Source organism: Pempheris klunzingeri, chromosome 4, assembly GCF_042242105.1.
Source record: "Pempheris klunzingeri isolate RE-2024b chromosome 4, fPemKlu1.hap1, whole genome shotgun sequence".
Lineage (NCBI taxonomy): Eukaryota > Metazoa > Chordata > Actinopteri > Acropomatiformes > Pempheridae > Pempheris > Pempheris klunzingeri.
This window is the reverse complement of record NC_092015.1, coordinates 3,945,174-3,963,443: the sequence shown is the minus strand read 5'-3', so window position 1 is coordinate 3,963,443 and position 18,270 is coordinate 3,945,174. Positions and strand designations below refer to the sequence as shown.

The following is an 18,270-nucleotide window of genomic DNA, read 5'->3' as shown; positions in this document are numbered from 1 at the left end:
GTCTCCATTTCCAGCCATCACTCAGAGATGCTACACTCTGTCCTTGAACTATGGCGCCCCCTACTGACACACAACCATCACACCTGAGGCTTCACTTCTAGCTTGAGTTGCTGAACTGAAGCCAAGTCGACACTCAAACACTGATTATTTAAATGTGGATGATTTATGTGTCTGACGTCAGATCTCCTGCACCTGTTCTGTCTTTATATGTTGCAGTAAATAAAAATAAACTTTTTAAAACTCTACACGACTAAACCAGGAGAAATGTGGAGAAACAAACACGTCAAGCAGCCATTTATACGAAGGCCCCTTTGAATAAAGCCACACAGCTTTTGCTGGATGCTTTTCAATCATAGTGGCTTTTACTAGAAAGATTAAAACTGGTCCTGAACTCAACAAAGGCCTTCACTCGTTCTCTCGATCTCGACATCAGTGTACAGAAAGAGTCACCTGTTACAAACACCTGGGCATGTGGTATAGGTTCATGTTGGTAATCGGTAAAAAGCTCAGGACCTAAACTGAAGCTTTTAATTTTTAATCTTAAGAAATGTTTTCCACTTGAAGCCAGACTTGTATTAGATGATGGTGGTTTACACGGACTTCCTGTGCACATCACGCTGCATTACATTTAGTAACAAGTCATTTGCATTTTCTATGAATCCTTATGACGTTCCTCGTTGCTACTTCTTGTCAAGACAAACAAACTCGGTCTGCTACACCGGTTCTTTAAAATGCTTTAAAAGGTATTTTAAAATCTGCCCTGAAGGAAATATGTTGCCGTTTCTATAAATCTGTATTAATCTTGACGTGAGACTGACTGTGTTACAGACATCCATCATATCTCCAGTATCTCAATGGCACCTTTAGAAAGTGCAGAGCTGGTAAGTGAACGCAGCACTCAGTCTGATAAACGTGTCCACGTTTTAGTTCATGTGAGCTGGACGTGTCCCGCTGATGGCTAGAGAAAGAGATCATGGTTAAATAGTAAATGTCTGTACTTGTCTGATGCCTTTCTAGTCTTTCTGACCACTCAGTGCTTTAACACTACATTCAATGACTTGTGCCTGTTGGATGTGATTTTGTGACACTTTAAAAAGACAAATAAAGTGCAGCCTGGTGACTCCTCTCGTCTTGGTTTGTCCTGCATCCAGTTCATAAAACAGCAAACACACAAAAGGACTCTTAGGCTTTAGGCTTAGTTGCAATAACACAAGTGGAGTCATGCTCTGGTGGATTGTTTCATATTACAACAGTGTGATGTGTTGGGTTGTGCATCTACAATTGGAGGACACACACAGTGTAGCACGGCAAAACTTCATCCGCCAACCAGAAGGAAAGAGGATATTTACATATCAGGGCTCGTGTTACATGAATTAAAAGAAATTAAAAAGTCATGTTGTCCTTTGAACCCTAAACAAAAAGTAGTGACAGAAATATGAGCAGAGACTAACAGGCCTATTTGTTGAAATATGGAAATGTTTAATACACATTTAGAAAAAAAGGTATTTAGTATTTCTCACCTCTTCACTTGTAGCTCAGCAAACACCTTCAGGCTGTCGTCGGTCAGTCGGTTAAAACTGAATGAGGCTGAACGGAAGCGAAGAGGAAAGAAAGACACGTGTACATCAGACACTGTATATATATGATGGGTTACGATATAATGGGACTCATCCAACCTGCAGCAGAAGCATTCTGAATAAATTGTCTGTCTTGTGTTAACAATTGTCCCCAATGAGAAAATATTCTTGATGCACAGCAGTTAAATTCTCAATGTCTTTAAAAGATGATCATGTCATTGTCTATGTCATTTGTGTGGCCACTCAAACTACCTCCTAAATATCTCCCCCTTCTTTCTTTATATTCTGATTTATGATGATTAAATCAGAATAATTATTTATTTATACTTTATTTTATTTTACATTTTTATAATATCTGATGTTTGCTCATGTGGGGATTCTTGAATCCTTAATTTTTAATTCCTGGATCGTTGTGTCTCTCTGTGTTTGGTCTAGACCTGTTCTTTATGGAAAGCCTCTTGAGAGAATACTGTTGTGGATTGGCGCTAAATAAATAAAGATTGATTGATTGATATTCCCCCTTTTGTTTATTGTTTCTGTTGTTATACCTCCTCCGTCTAAACTGTACATATTTTAATATCTCCTCCTGTCTGCTGTAAGGTTGTAAATTTCCCCGTACTGGGACTAATAAAGGAATATCACATACACATACATATATATATATATATATATATATATATATATATATATATATATATATATATATATATATATATATATATATGTATGTATGTATATATATATATATGTGTGTGTGTGTGTGTGTGTGTGTATATATATATATATACACACACACACACACACACACATATATATATATATATACATATACACACACACACACACATATATATAATTATTTTAGTCTAATATTCCATAGTTGGACATTTTAACTGAGAGACACAAGAATATAAGATAAATCTTTCCCATGAACACCTTAAAAAGATGGTGACTTATCATTAACTCTGTGTTGCATGACAAAATAAAACCGTTTTCACCAAAAGAAGCTGTAAAAGTTCAGACACGTGCCTCAGTGTGTCAGCACAAACATTAAATTAATATTTCTCTGCAGCTTCCGGTAAAACAAGATGTTTAAGACAAGAAGTTCCCGCTTCGTGTTGCCGCTCTTCTCACCTGCAGGTGATCCTCATCCTGGAAGTGAGGTCAGAGTTCAGGTAACATCCGGGCCCTGCCCCCCACCCCCTCTTTTGCGTGGACGCTCAGCGCCATCTTGTGGTCCGACCGCAGAACTGCACCGCTGTGACCTGTCTGCCTACGTCACGCAAAGAGCTCTTCTCTAATTGGCTGTCGTGCGGTGGTCACATGACCAGCCCTCCTGTGTACTTCAGCAGCGCCGTGAATGGACTTTTTCTTTTGTTTTTTCCGTGTTTAACAACAAAAAAACGGGCTTAAATGTGATTGTGTGGACAGAAGAGACGTCGACGCGGTTGTATGCTGGATTTTAATTAACCTGGACGCATGCTAGCAGGTGGGTGGACTGTTTTACGCGCCTCAAAGTGACTTGTTTTTGTTGTTTTGCGCCGTCAGCAGCTCTTTTCTGCTCAGTGAACCAAAAGCTGGTCACTGCACATTAATGGCAGGTATTTATATTACTATTTAAACACAGTCAGAAGCAGGTTTGATGTGGATCAATCCCCTGCTTAACATAATGTGTCTTTTAAGGCCCAGGTAAACTAGCCAGCTGCCCTTGTGTCTTATCTACTCACATACCTGGAGTGTTGCGTTCAAGGACTGAACCTTCTTCTCTGACTCACTTCAACAACAAGAGCTAAACCTCTTCAGGCGCTGAATTGTTTTGCTCTAATGTGTTTTTTTTTCCTCCTCTGCACAGACAAACAAGCCTCCTTTGTCCTCTGCTGCCATTCATGCACCAGTCAGACCTTAAAAAAGTCAGCTGTGTGATCTAATGGAGTAAATACAGATGCTTTATGGAGCAATCAGTGCAAAGAGAGTCAAATGTGGTGCCTTCACAATGTTTCCTAAGATGTATAAGTTTGTGTTTCAGCCTCCAGATTTGTTCACCAGCTCTTTTTTAAAAGCAAAAGCACTAAAACTGTGTGCATATTTTGCTCACTGAGAACCGGTCAGTCACTTAAAGACAAAACATGTTGGACATTTTGAAGAGTGTGTTTCCTCCTCATGCAGGATTTTTATATTATTTTTTTTTTCAAACCCGTCTGTGTGATCCCAACCCAAAGTGCTTGTATCTAACAGCCTGTTGTAGCTGCATGTTCCTGTAAGTGGTCACACGACTCTGTGAGGAGACGCCGGCTCTCGTGACAGAAGATGTTTCACCAACTCTCGCTGCTGCATTTGGGGCCACACTTCCTCTTACTTTGAAGCAAGAGATCAGATCTCTTAAATCACATGACCTCAGACTCCAGTAAACAGGGTATTTTTTATGGCTGGCTGTGTCATGCCCGGCTGCCGGCACCCCCAGAGCTGCGTGTGTCTTTGTGCTAGAGATGAGCTGTGCAGGTTATTCTCTGTCTGTGGGGTTGAAAACATCTAGAAGCTCCTCTTTGTCAAGTCTGTAAAGGTTGTGCAGAGGAGAGACAATGGTGTTTGAGACTGCTGTGTTGTTTCACCGCTGCGTGGCTACTTTAAGTTAAATCAAACAGATTCATGAGGGTCTCTTACTCAAACAGAAACAATGTAGAACCTCCTTTTGTAAAATTATTCAAATTGTTAATATATTTTTTTTGAAAATTGATTAAATAAAGTATTGTGGTTGGTCATTTTTACCTCCTGCTGCCATCTCAAGTCACACAGGACACCATCAGTCAGGAACTCTTGACCACAGAAACATGAAGACATGATGCATCAATTTCTTTTTTTTGTTCCTGTATTTGGTCTCAGAGCTGCAGGGCGTCATCTGACCTGAGCCGACACTCGGATATCCACCAAAACAGATGTCAGTTTGTCTTTGAAGATGAAGACGGACATCACTTACAACCCGGTAAGGAGTTTCCAGGTGCTTTGATTAAATACCTCAGTTATTGGACAAACAGAAAATGTTGGTTTGTTTAAATTAGTTATCAAGTAAAAATACCAAACCTTCACTGGATGAAGATGAAGCTTCTCTAAAGTGATGATTCATTTGCTCACATTTTGCATTTTGTTTTGTTTTTATATAAAACTGGATATAAAACTGGTGTTAAATTCAGTGAGCTTGTTGCTCAGATCAGAACAGTGGAGTTTCATACGCTGGCTTTGTCTCATGTCACCCTGTCAGCTCTGAATTACTTCTATATTTCATATATTTATTTTATACTCACTCTTATTCTTTTATGAAAAAAAAAAAATGATTTTCTGTAATTTACATGTACAGTAAGAGACACTACAAACAAGGAGGTCAGGGAATTCAAAGGAGAAACATTTAACATTTAGAATGGTTTCACAGCTTTGTAGTAGTACTACTATTATTATTATTATTAGTAGTAGTAGTAGTAGTAGTAATAGTATTAGTAGTGGTAGAAATCAGACTGTTAAAACCTGATGAGGAGTCATGAACCAGGACTTTCTCCTCCTCTATTAAAGGTTTTGTGATTCAACCAAATCCCAGAAACACTGTAGAGAAGTGAAAGTGCCAACTTGGCTGTGATGTCCACTTTAATTACAGTTTATGTAGTAGTACTTTAGATTTGGATTAAGTGTTCTATAAAAAGCACCAATAATCCCAATGATGAAAAATATAATTTTCCTGCTCATGGTTCCTTTCTGTGAGTGACACCAGTGAAAGTGAGCAAAAGAAAATCCTGTCATGTTGGAACTTTTGGTGAAACACACCACAGGTTTTACTTAAAACCCTTTAAAATCTTGCGTGCTGTGTTCCTGTGGTGTCTGCAGCTGGTGGACGTGGAGAGGAGACGACAGGAGTACAACAGGAAGGCACAGTTGGTACGTTACCGACACACACCAGCTCAGATCGAGCGATCACGTGTTCACTTTGTACTTTACAAAACACCAGATGACGAATCCAAAGATGTCGTCGCATCTCACAAAGAAATAAATATGAAGAATATGGTTTACTGAGTATCGCTCCCCCCTCCCAGTATTCCAGGTGTGTGATCGCTCTGGCCACCGTGGCTACCGTGCTGCTGGCCACCTTGGCCCTCTACAACCTCCTGACACCCAGGGCTTCCTCCTCCCGTCCTGCCCCGAGCAGCAGCCTCCATCTGCCCCAGGCCGAGGCCTGTTCAGACCCCTGCAAGTAAGCAGAAACACGCAGACGCACTCGTTTTTTCAGCTGTTCCACTGCTCCATATTCAGCTTTCATGTGTTTTGATTCTTATTCCTAACTCGTCTAATACAGCAGCTTTGTGTGTGAAGGCCTCTGAAGTCAAGTTACTCTTAAATAGATATGCAAATCTTCAAAATAAAGATTTAATGTTTTTAACGCATGCAAGGTCCACTCACTGACCTGTTCATGAGCTTTTAACCAGATTACATGGTCTTCATCAACAGAGGTTTTCTCAGTTGTGATGGAACTGTAGATGTTTAAACTTTCCACGATTCACAGCACTTTTTATCCATGTTGGGATTAAAAGTTAAGCTTCACTCGTCACTGACAAAATTTAAGGATTCAGTCGTTTTATTGTCACATGTTCAGATAAAAACAAGTTTCACAGTGAAATTCTTTCTTTGCCTTTTTGCCTTCAATGCTGCTTCAGGATTTTAAAAAAAAAATAGATGAATAGAAAAAGAAAGGAGATAAATAAACAATATCTTTCATTCCTGTGATGTGGTTCAAAGCTCCATAACAACCAAGTGGACCTTTAGAGGAGATGACACATAGTGACACTGTTTCTAAATTATATTTCTCTATTATAATATCTTGACACTCGTTGGCTGACTTATGTCATGTAATATATCTGCTTTAATCCAATACTGACTGACATATTACCTGGCCGGTTTATAAACTCTACTCCATGGGCAGAACCAGGAGTACAAACCATCATCATCATCATCATTATGAAGACGTTTCCTGTCCTTGTCCCTGCAGGATTGTTCTGGTGGAGAGCATCCCCGAAGGGCTGGAGTTTCATTCCAGCACCACTCACCCCTCCATCTTCCAGGCCTGGCTCAATCTGATGGCCGAGGCTCGCAGCAGCGTCGACATCGCCTCCTTCTACTGGACGCTCACCAACGCGGACACCGGCACCCACGAGCCCACGGCCGATCAGGTCAGCCGATGAGTTTAACTTGCTGTGGATCAGTATAAAGGACGCATGACACATTTACAGCGTTAAAACAAGGTTGCGGCCGTGTGCGCAGGGTGAGACCATTCTGAAGGAGCTCGCTGAGCTGTCAGGGAAGCTGTCTGTCCGTATCGCAGTGAACACACCACAGGAGGGGCGTCCGCAAGAAGACCTCAAACTGCTCAATGACTCAGGTGACTTTATATGAAGCTTGATCCTGCAATGTTCTGTGTTTATATGTGTGAGGTTTGTGTGATATAATGCACAACAGAGGAGCACACATCAATTTGATTATATAAAAAAAAGATATTAATATCATCATATTGATTTCAACCTGAAAATGTACTTTGTATTTTTTGCCTTTTTATAATGTTTTTGAATTAATTTGTGTATATGCTGAGTAGCTTTAATCAAAGTTTAGACAATTATCTCAAACTAGTGGCAGAAATGGTAAAAAACTGTGTGTTTCAGGAGCCGACATCAGGACAGTGAACATGAGACAGCTCACTTCAGGCGTACTGCACACGAAGTTCTGGGTTGTGGACAAGAAACACATTTACATTGGCAGTGCCAACATGGACTGGAGGTCCCTCACACAGGTACACACACGCACACACACGCACACACACGCACACACACACACACACACGTGCATGTGTGACAACATAGACAACACATCAAGTGTTGCTTCGTGTTTTTTCACTCAGAATCCAGTGTTGGCGCTCAGATCTGATAAAGGATTGTCTGCTAAGCTGACTGAAATCTAAGCAGAATTCATTGTCTTCCGCTTTTAGAAGGACGTGCTCGTGTGCCGGTCACATGCCGCGCTGAAGTAACAGTTTAAAATAGCTTTGATACTGTGATGCGTCAATATCTTAAACCACATCTCAATTTTGGCTTTCCTTATTGGATATTTAGCTATATTTAGTGCTCATTTTGCTGAGCTGTCACTGCCATGAACATCCTGTTTTACAGAGAGAGCACCAACATCCTGTAAAACTACTAAGACGCAAAATGTTAAAATCACAGAACCTACCAGTTAAATGTAGCACAGAGTAAGTTTGGAGTAATTAAACAAACATAGAATAAAGGATGAAATTAGAAGTTTTCAGAGTACTTATAAAATGTTTTTTTGTTTGTTGTTCTGCTGTTTTTCTGTCCATTCGTTGTCCCAGTTTTACATCCAAAAGCCGTAAAAATCTGTAGTTGAGAATAAGTTGATAACCGGCCGCTGGTCCGTAGGTGAAGGAGCTGGGCGCGGTGGTCTACAACTGCAGCTGCTTGGCTGCAGACCTGAGTAAGATCTTTGAAGCCTACTGGTACCTGGGAGAGAGTCAGTCCATCCCATCGCCTTGGCCCTCCAGCTTCTCCACCCTCTATAACAAGGACACGCCCCTCCAGCTGCCGCTCAACAACACGCCGTCCAACGTCTACCTCTCGGTGAGATGCGTGCTTATCGCTATGGTAACAGGGAGAACTTGTCCCACAGTGTTCCTAATGATGCTGATAATTACCAAATGATTTACTAGATCTTTCTCTCGTCTCTCCTCGCTCTCCCTCAGAGTTCCCCTCCGTCCTTCTGTGCGGCCGGCAGGACCCCCGACCTTCAGTCCATCCTCAGCGTGATGGAGGATGCAGAGAGCTTCATCTACATCGCTGTCATGAACTACCTGCCCACCATGGAGTTTTCACACCCTAAAAGGTGCAAGCAGGTCACAGACTTGTGAACTATACTCCCAGTGATGGTAGCTGAGAGTCAGAGTTCGGTTTTACAGTTGAAGGTCAGACTCTGAGCAGCACGCAGTCCAACACTGTGATCCAGACTGAGAAATAAATACATATATATATAGAATATAAACACTGGATGAATTGTAGTTGAATTCAGTAAAGTTATCCATGGGGTGTGGATGATGATTAATAAATAAATTAGAGATCCTCTGACTTTTTCTCCAGACCCATCATGAGGATAACATTTGTGTTTTTGTGTAAAATGGCTCAATTTTCAAAATTTTTACTTTCTATTATTAATAATAATCTATTAAAATGGTATTTAACAGGGGAAGTTAGTAAGTTTTCATGCAAATATCAATTATTCTGAATATTCTGAACATTTTACGTGAGGATGAATAATGTCAATTAAAGTGTGGACACGGCATCTTTGCACGGTTAATGTGATTTATAGTGTGCGTGTGGCGTCTTCTGCAGGTACTGGGCAGACATCGACACCCAGCTGAGGCGAGTGGGGTATGAGAAGCGGGTCAAAGTGCGCCTTCTGATTAGCTGCTGGGGCAGCACCCAACCGGTCATGTTTCCCTTCCTGAAGTCTCTGGCCTCGGTTTACGACACGAAGAGCAAACTGGACATCCAGGTGGTAAGTAGCTCCCGTGTGTTTCTTTATTGAAATAAAAAGACCTGGCCGTGGTCGTGTGTCCTCTGAGAGGACGGGTTATACATCATCTGCAGTAAAAACGATTCCCTGATGAGCTCTTGTTTCCCTCATCCAGAGGCTGTTTGTGGTGCCTGCCAGCCCCAAGCAGAAGGAGATTCCCTTTGCCAGAGTCAACCACAACAAGTACATGGTGACTGACAAGATAGCCTACATAGGTGAGTGTGCAAACACACACACACACACAACACACACACACAACACACGGTCCGTGTGAAACACACTTTGATACCAACATGCTGCTTCCCTTTAAATGTATTATTTTGATAACTGAAGCATTCATACGTCATATAATTGTAATTTCAATGTGTTTTTTTGACACTTTTGGGGCTGTTGGACCTTGATAGACCCTTCAGTCGTTAACACATTTGACAAATCATGTCTGATTGTACACCTTTAATATCTATTTCATCTATATGTATCTTAGTATCTATACTATTACACCCAGCCATGTCTCTAAAGGAAGACTACGTAACTTTTGATGGTTGACGTACTATTTTAACGAGTGAACGGTGATCAGACATCAACACAAGACTGAAAACATCTGCAACCACAGCAGTTACATCCATGAGTTAGACCCATAGACCACAAAGCATTACACACTTCTATCATCGTACCCACTCAACTCCAGGTCAGCAGTCAACAGTGTGGAAATAATAGTAAAGTAGAATGCTTAAAGAAAAAGTCTCAAATATAATCTGCGTGTTTCTGTCGTCAGGTACGTCTAACTGGTCTGGTGACTACTTTCTGAAGACAGCCGGCTCGGCTTTGGTTGTCAACCAGACTGCATCACAGTCCCTCGAGCCGACCGTCCAATCACAGCTGCAGGCTGTGTTTGAGAGGGACTGGGACTCCGAGTACAGCACCCCTCTCACCCAGGACTCAAACCTTAAAGACTTGTGTTAGTTTCACCGGGCAGTGTTTCAAATACACCACAGACAACTCCACAGAGTTCCCCTGTTGGCTGAGGGCCAAAGGAAGATAGTCGACTTCCAGTAAACCTGCTTTAGCTTGGCACAGATTTAGAGCCAGTAAACTGCTCAGAACTGGTCTTACACTATGAAGGGTTGCTCAGGGGTGCCTGGTTTCTTCCTTAATCTTATTATTTAAAGACAAGAATGTCTTTGCTGCTCTGTGGAAGCCGGTCCTGGACTCAGACTACATGTGCGGGTAGTAAGACCGATAAAATCAGACCACACGTCAGCAGTCAGAATTTACTGCGACACGTTGCCGGCATTTTTTTTTAAAAACCCTCAGCAGACGTGCACGTTTTCTTTAATTTAATTTAACCATGTGGTTTCTGTCATGTAGCACCAGTAGGGGACGCTATTTCAGCATAGGTCAGTTTCTACACTTCAGTTATATGTAGCGCTCTCCTGGTCATTAACTGATCACTTTCTGGTTTTAACAATCAATCACAATGCAATTCATTTGATACAACTTCAGCCTCAATGGGAGTCATTTCTATCCCAGCTCACCTCAGGGAGTAAAGTGTGACCGTTTTCTTAAATGTGCATTTTAGTTTAGCTGGAATCAGACCGGCGTGCTGTGTGTCTGCGTGTCCTGTAAATAAGATGCAGGCTTTTTAACTTCCACTCTCTCGTCTTCTCGACTGTTTTTTTAAAATGAATCCATATTAATACTAAAGTCGGCAAGTGCATATGATGGACTGAAAGTCTGCTGCAGCAGTAAATGAGGATGAACTAATTTAATTTCCACCGTGTGGAGTGATTGAAATTAGTGAGGAGACGGTTGTCATGGCAACTGTCCAAACAAGAGTGTTTACTAGTGGCGGCGTGGAGCAGTTATCACGTACATGTCATCATCTCATTTTCTCTTCATAGATAGTTTACTCTCAATAAATGTCTTTGAATCAAACCTCCTCCGGCCTGTTTAAAGTTCTTAATGTGCACTCTGATCAATACATAATCTATTATTTCAATTAAGTGCCGGCTCAGGGCTGCAGAAAATAAGAATTAGCGACCTTATCCTACTCCTTTTATTGATTTACTCTGCTCCCTCGGTAAATAAACTAGTTCTGAACATTTGATCTGGAAAAACTGGGCTGAGAGTGTGACAGTGTGCCAGAGAACTTCATACTTAATGTCGTATAACGTTTCAGAGTAACAGACTTAAATGAAGGAAAGGAAATAACCTGTTATCTACAGGAACAAAGCCAGGATTTCAGAAGCACTGAGGTCACGTCTCCAGATGCTAATGTTTTTGATAAGTCCCCAAATGTTTTTTTTTTCCTAACACAACGCCAGAAGTACCATTCTAGTAGAGAAACACTAAAAACAGCTTCATTTCAAGGTTTGTTAAACCTCCAGTTCCCCAGAGGCAGCAGCATGGTTGTATCCCTAAAACATGTTGGATCTCGTCATGGTGCTTTCTTTTGGATTAATTGACTCCAGCCAGAATCATCTCTGCAGCCACAGCGCTAATAATCCTCTGCTTCTCAGGACGGTCGTGTGTCCTTGTCTCTTATTAACAGGATGGAGGCTGTGGGCTTTTTACACCTTGCATCTACTGAAGCCATGGGGGGGTGTCAGCACAGGATGATTAGGTGGTGCACCAAGGCCAACTGATGGATGGAGCTGGGAGATGGCGGCTCAGTCTTTGGCTCTCTTTAATCTGTGAGGAGTGGAGGCATGGCTGGATGACTGAATGGGCCTCTGGGCCTGAGCCTCTGTTTGAAGTGACTGTTATTAACGGCTCTTGTTGGAAGGTCTCAGTGTTCACTTTAAGGCACAAAGGAGGCTTTTCATGTTGAGTATCTGCCAACCAAATCCAATCCACCATATTTCCTTTATATTACAGCTGCACAGCACACAGAGGCCACAGTAACACACACACACACACACACACACGTTAGTAAAACAATTTCAGTTTTACATGTCTGTGCCCGGGGACCTGCTGTCTCATAAGTGGAGGGTACCTTTCATGTTGCTCCTTTAAGTTAATGAAGAATGTGAGGCCAACAGATATAGAAACATAAAAACTACTCTGAAATGAAAGCAGCCTCCCAAAATAGAAACAAAGAACCGTGTGTTCAGAAAAGTACAACGACTAAATGTTCCCAACAATGAAGACCAAAGATTCTCTATTGATCTAATTACTATATATTATTATATGTAATTATTATTCTGCTGGTACTGCAGCTCAAAGGACAGACAGAGCACACAGTTACAGAAATAGAAAATGAAGTAAACATAATATATACAGAAAAACCTTATATACACAAAAGAAACCTTATATACACAAGTAATACAATAATAAAGACACAACAACAGGGTGGGATGGGATGGAAGCATTATATGGATTATGGATTATTGCATAGTTGTCCATGAGTTGAGTAATTAGATCATTTATTTGACCACGTAAAAAACATTAAAATGTAAAAATATGAAGATGAAATATAAAGATTAAAACATCTGACTGGCGAAGAGCGAAGCATCGATCACTGTTACAGTGATGGACACCAACAGGACCGTTTCTATAATCATAATCATAATAATAATAGTAATAATAATAATAATCTGGCCGCCTGCTGTGATCCTGTTCCCGCTACAGAGCTGCCAGTTTGCTCCCAGACTCAGTACAATAGACCCGCTGGGCTTTTGTGTCTCCATACATTCCTATAAGCCTCCATCTGCGCGCGGCGGCGCGGAGGAGGAGCGTCTCCGCGCCGGGACCGCTCAGCACGGCGGACATGGCGGCACACAGACCTATATATATATATATCACCAGCCGGCTTTAATACTCAGGATTATTCTGATAAAATAAAGTTTGATGCCCACTTGGGATCGTGGACGGGCAACACGCTCGTCTTCCTGCGCGGAGATGCGACTTTGTGCGGGTGAAGCTGCAAAGTTTCCAGGCGGAGCTCCAAGCCGAGGCGGCTGTCTCAGAGGACTGGAGGTATGAGGATAAAGGACCACATCGACTTCAACTCCAAAACTGATGGAAATGTTTCTTTTCTAACAGGAATGCTGCGTCTTTCTCCAGCTCCCCATCAAACGTGTTTATTATTATCGATGGACGCAACAAGTCCTTCATGCTGGAGCATATAGGGTGTAACTTCAGCTGACCTTGACTAAATCTAACCCTTCCACTGCTATTATTAGACTTACAGGCTTCAGCATGTAGTTCACTGTGGGGTTCTGGGTCTCTGTGGCGCACAGGTTGTATCAAAGTGATAATAAGAAGAAGTGAGTTTCACACTTTACTTGTTTTAATATTTATTCGTTGAATTAATCATTGTTTTACCATGAGGACAGAAGGATTTACAAAGTGCACAGTTTTGACACTAACACAAAGTATTCAGTCTCAGTATTGTGCTTTTGTTGGTCATCTCTCTGGTTGGTCTGCTGTCTCTGCACTTCCAGCGCCTCCGCCCAGATTAAAGTCCTGCTGGTGTCCTCAGTGTCCTGCAGCTCTGCTCAGACTCACCAGGCTGTTTAAGGTACAACATGTCCACTCACATGCTGCAACTTTCTGTGTGCTGCAGGACTCTGTGGCCTCCCTGCAAATACTGCAGCACATGAACATGAAGGTTTTAGAAGAAAGAAGAGTTGTTTTTTTTACTGTACAACTGAGTAAACAACACAGTGCTAATCAAGGGAGAATTTAAAAAAAAAGAGACGTAGTTTATAGAATAATTATGCAAAATTGCAGGTTAGCCATGCAAACTGATGGTATTTAACTTATTATGATGTGTTCATGTTGTTGGGGTTTAACAAGTGGTAATGTTCAATTTGGCTATCAGAAATAATTAATCATTATCAAAGATAATTAATAATTATTAAAATGAAAGGAACTTTGAATAAAGTCCACCTCGATTGGGGGCACCACCTCCAAAAACGAGGAAGAGATAGCCGTTTTAATTGATTTAGTCTCATAAAATACTAAACTATCAATTTGGAATTATGTTTTATAATTAATTTAATAATAATTACTACCAAAATTCCCACATTGATAGCTAGCTATCTTCACCCAATGTTTTCCATTATATGTAAACTGGTTTTGCTGTGCAGTTTTGTATCCATTCAATTAATCAGATAATCAATTAAGAAACCAATCACCCACAAAAAGTTAATCTTCCATGCATTTTAAGCTAAATGACATTTATATATCATGCACATTATTCTCTTTGATTCACTGCTGCAGGCCAAGTAGTAGTTTGTCATATTTTTTTTGACAAATTATATGACATATGTTTTTTATTTCTGACTAAAAGTAGCCGGATGCTGACGAGTTGCGACAACATCCAAATTTAGTAACAGGACTTCACACGGAGCACTTGAAGGGAGCATTAAAATAGAGCCCAGACCTATAAATAAAACAGTGCAAACTTTGATTCAGTCTCATTACACGTCCCAGTGACATAAAATGCAATTAACGGAAAGAGGGCAGCCTTCCCCAAACACCACTTCCTGTTCCCAGTAAAACAATAGAGCTAAAAGTTATTAGAAAATTCTTTTTGTCATTTCCACGTTGAGGTTTTTAGGCGTGTGTCGTGCTGCAGTAGCACATTTCAAACACTTGTGTGCAGCATTGGTGCACACAAGTGTTTGTTGTCTCCTGTTGTCTCACAGTGTCTCCCTGATTGTGCACAGTCGTGTAAATTGAGTAGATTGAAGTGTAAATTGGAGTCCAGTAGAATCCGACTGAAAATCTGAGCATCGGGAAGGAAAACAAACTCATGAGAAAAATCTGGGACATGGTGCTCAAGTCACATATAAACTCTGCTCATTGCAGTGGAGCTCAACAAGCCCTGTGTTTATCTCTGAACAGACAGTTGTTTATTGTGAAATCCTGTCGTTACAGCCTGTGATTTATCACAACTGAATAGTCCACAGTCCGGTCCAGACCAGAGTGTTTGAGCAAAACCTTTAACTCGTGTCAAAAGTCCAGCTGTGGTTTGCTGTATTTGGATATGTATGGGTGTGTCTGAAAGAGAGGACCAAACACACCCAGTCTCTGCTGACTGCAGAGCAGACTGTGTGATAAATACATGTCCACTCGTCCAGAGCGAGCTCTGTGGGTTGTTGTAACGCAAACACACAGAATCTGTGATAAGTTATATCTCTCCCTTTCTCTCCACATCTGCCTCTCTCTCGTATCTTCCCACTTTTCAGCATTTTTTAGTACGAGGAATGGCCCAAAGTAACAAGAACAGTGGGCTGCCAAGTGCTGTTCCTCATAAGTATAGCTAAAGCTGAACACACACACACACACACACACACTGAGGCTTCTCCAACATGTCATTTCCAGTGTGTAAACTATTCAGTGTCGTCAGGGGCAGTGGAATGCAGCAGAGCCCAACCCAAGAGGTTATTTCTGTCTCCCTGTTAACCGTTCAAAACCATCCATCCTCCACCCGTCCACTGACCCCAGAAGTGTGTGTGTTTGTGGGGGTGACTTAGATCACTTTAGATCACAGTCGATAAGGGACGGCTAGTGCAACTGGGGACAAAAGCCTTATCACCAGTTGGTAAAAAGCTGAAGTTGGGGTCAGTGATCAAGGGTAAAGGGTTAGGGTTAGGTCAAACTTCAAAGGGCTGTTTAAGTGCTATGACTTAAAGACATTAGAAATATTCCATGTAGTGGTTTTTAGATATCCTGCTTTCTAACATTAATACACAACATAATAATAGTCAGCAATAAAGTGAGGCAATACAGGCGTTATACAAAAATAAAGAATATTAATGCTAAGCTACTAATATGTAGATTAAGAAACCGAAGCATTTCGACCTTTAGATGTAAAACCCGTGGACTGAATGCTTAGCTGTGATTTTTCTGCTCACTGTTAAGAATATTTAATCTCTGTCGGTGGGACAGTCAACATTTAGTTTATTCACATTTGCACTTATCACTGCAGCCTCAAGCTGCACCACCCACCTAATGCTGTAATGGAAAGAGTCTCTGCTGCCAGGGGACCACTTCAGACTGTGTGTGTGTGTGTGTGTGTGTGTGTGTGTGTGTGTGTGTGTGTGTGTGTGTGTGTGTGTGTGTGTGTGTGTGTGTGTGTGTGTGTGTGTGTGTGTGTGTGTGTGTGTGTGTGTGTGTGTGTGTGTGTGTGTTGGCCTGAGGAGCACCAAGTAAAATTGGAAACACCATCTAACTAATTTACTATGCAGCGTTGTGACAGATTTTTGTGTTTGTGTCACTCTTCATTTGTTTCAGCTCAAAGATGCTGCCGGGAAGGACCAAAGTACCTGCAGAAGGTACTGTGTGTGTGTGTGTGTGTGTGTGTGTGTGTGTGTGTGTGTGTGTGTGTGTGTGTGTGTGTGTGTGTGTAAAATCAAGTCAATCGCTTGAGACATGAAGTTGATTTGCACAGAGGTAAAAAACCAAACTGAGGAAAACATTTTTTTTAAAAACCCAGTAAGAAGAAACATCTAAATACAGAGAAGCAGAAGTATTTTACCTCTTTTTAATATTTCCTGCCACGATAGTTTGTTTTGTTGTCTTACTGTTTTTTTGTCTTTATTATAGAGAAGAAATATGACTTCCAAAAAGAGAATGAAAAGTTGTATTTAAAAGAGTCCAAATCTGTCAAAAAATAAAAATTATCCTCTAAAAAAAAGAGAAAAAACAACAAGCAGGATGGTGTTTGGACGTAGCTGTGTGTCAGAGTGCAGAAGAGGAGAAAGCACAGGGCTAATTGCACTTTAATTACCACAGTGTCTTCTCAGTAGACAGATGTGGTGACGAGGGTGCGAACAGTAAACGGTGAAGTCCCGTCCCGTAACCTGGCTGGATTTGATCGTCCCCGCCTGGTGAAATGGGGCTCCACTACACGTCAGAGGTGGTTGGATGCTACGTTGCGATGGATGCACGATGTCCTGCCGCTCTGAATGGAGCAGTTACAGTTTATAGGTTTTAAAATGTGTGACTTTTGTAATAACAGCTATTTGTTTTGGCAGGTTGTGACAAATTCCTTGAGGTGATGTCTTGAGCTTTAATTGATGACTCACGTTAAGCCACAACACTGATAGCAAAGCAGGTTAATTAAAAAGTGAGTTTCTCCCTTTACAAGTGATAAGATCTGCAGTTAGTTGTAAATCGTTAATGAGGCTTCTTCCGTTATAATCGACCAAAGTTGGCAATAATGAAATGTTAATGTTTTCGACACTGATTTAAATATATAATAATAATAATAATCAATCAATATATGTAATATAAATATTCAAAAGATGTAAAATATGAATCTTCCTGTATTGAAAGAGACAAAGCAGCTTAATGCAGAGGAGGAGATATCAGGTAAAGGTGTTTTCCAGGTGTCCAGCTTGTGTTATCGGTCGTTACTACCCTGTAAAACATTTATTTATGAAATTAATAACGCCATTAGGTGGTTTCTTAACATACAAACCCTTTAAAAAAACTGCCTTTTTAACATCAAGATGGTGATACTATGATGTTTGTCTCAGTCTTAGTTGCTCTGCAGGTGAGTGTGTAAAGGTATGAATCTGTATCAGTTTGGCTGATTAAAGCAAAACTTGTGTTGTAATTTGTAGATGGTGTGAACTGATCGCTGAAGTGATCAAACTGCAGTCTGAGGGAGGAAAAACAGAGACAAGGCAAGTGGATTTGGGTAAAATGCTCTAAGGTCGTCTCTTATTGTGTGTTACATGTGACTGTAGGTCCATTAGAAAGTCTAAATCGTCTACACTTATGAATATGAGTGTGAATGCTGTCTGTCCACATGTGTACGTTAGACAGAAGAGACTGGAACAACTTTCTAACCTTCAGACAGCCGCTGTGAAACTGTTTGTTTTGGTATTAATATTAATTGAAGGTCTCTCCCGCAGGCCTGATCGGCGCTGAACAAACACAACAGCGGCCAAGAGAAGAACTGCTCATCAGACTGGATTAACTGTATGCTACAGATTAAGGGGGAAGATACAGCAGGCTTTATCAAGTTTAAGTTCCATGTTATGTATTTTTCTACCATATTAACTGGATAATAGCGTAGAAATTAGTTGGACACAGTCTTGACAAATGCAAGAGAAATATTAAA

General features: G+C 41.0%; 1 protein-coding gene and 1 long non-coding RNA gene across 4 annotated transcripts; both read left to right on the top strand.

Annotated features, from left to right (window-relative positions):
• Nucleotides 1-2,918: 2,918 nt before the first annotated feature.
• Nucleotides 2,919-11,127, top strand: pld3 (phospholipase D family member 3). Of its 2 annotated transcripts, XR_011584157.1 has the most exons (13): nt 2,919-3,066; nt 4,458-4,557; nt 5,448-5,498; nt 5,654-5,811; nt 6,604-6,784; nt 6,876-6,993; nt 7,271-7,398; nt 8,042-8,239; nt 8,362-8,501; nt 9,005-9,170; nt 9,304-9,403; nt 9,964-10,276; nt 10,321-11,127. XR_011584157.1 is itself a non-coding variant. In XM_070829081.1 (12 exons), exons 2-12 carry the CDS (start codon nt 4,531-4,533, stop codon nt 10,149-10,151), a joined length of 1,455 nt encoding a protein of 484 aa, XP_070685182.1. In that variant the 5' UTR covers nt 2,919-3,066; nt 4,458-4,530; the 3' UTR covers nt 10,152-11,127. The 2 variants fall into 2 exon arrangements, 1 of the variants encoding a protein (XP_070685182.1); XM_070829081.1 differs by having other exon boundaries at nt 9,964-11,127.
• Nucleotides 11,128-13,012: 1,885 nt separating this feature from the next.
• Nucleotides 13,013-18,270, top strand: LOC139200598 (uncharacterized). Of its 2 annotated transcripts, none has more exons than XR_011584181.1 (5): nt 13,013-13,166; nt 13,634-13,710; nt 16,434-16,474; nt 17,768-17,830; nt 18,062-18,270. It is a non-coding gene; the product is annotated as an uncharacterized lncRNA (long non-coding RNA). The 2 variants fall into 2 exon arrangements; XR_011584182.1 differs by lacking the exon at nt 13,013-13,166 and adding an exon at nt 13,395-13,456.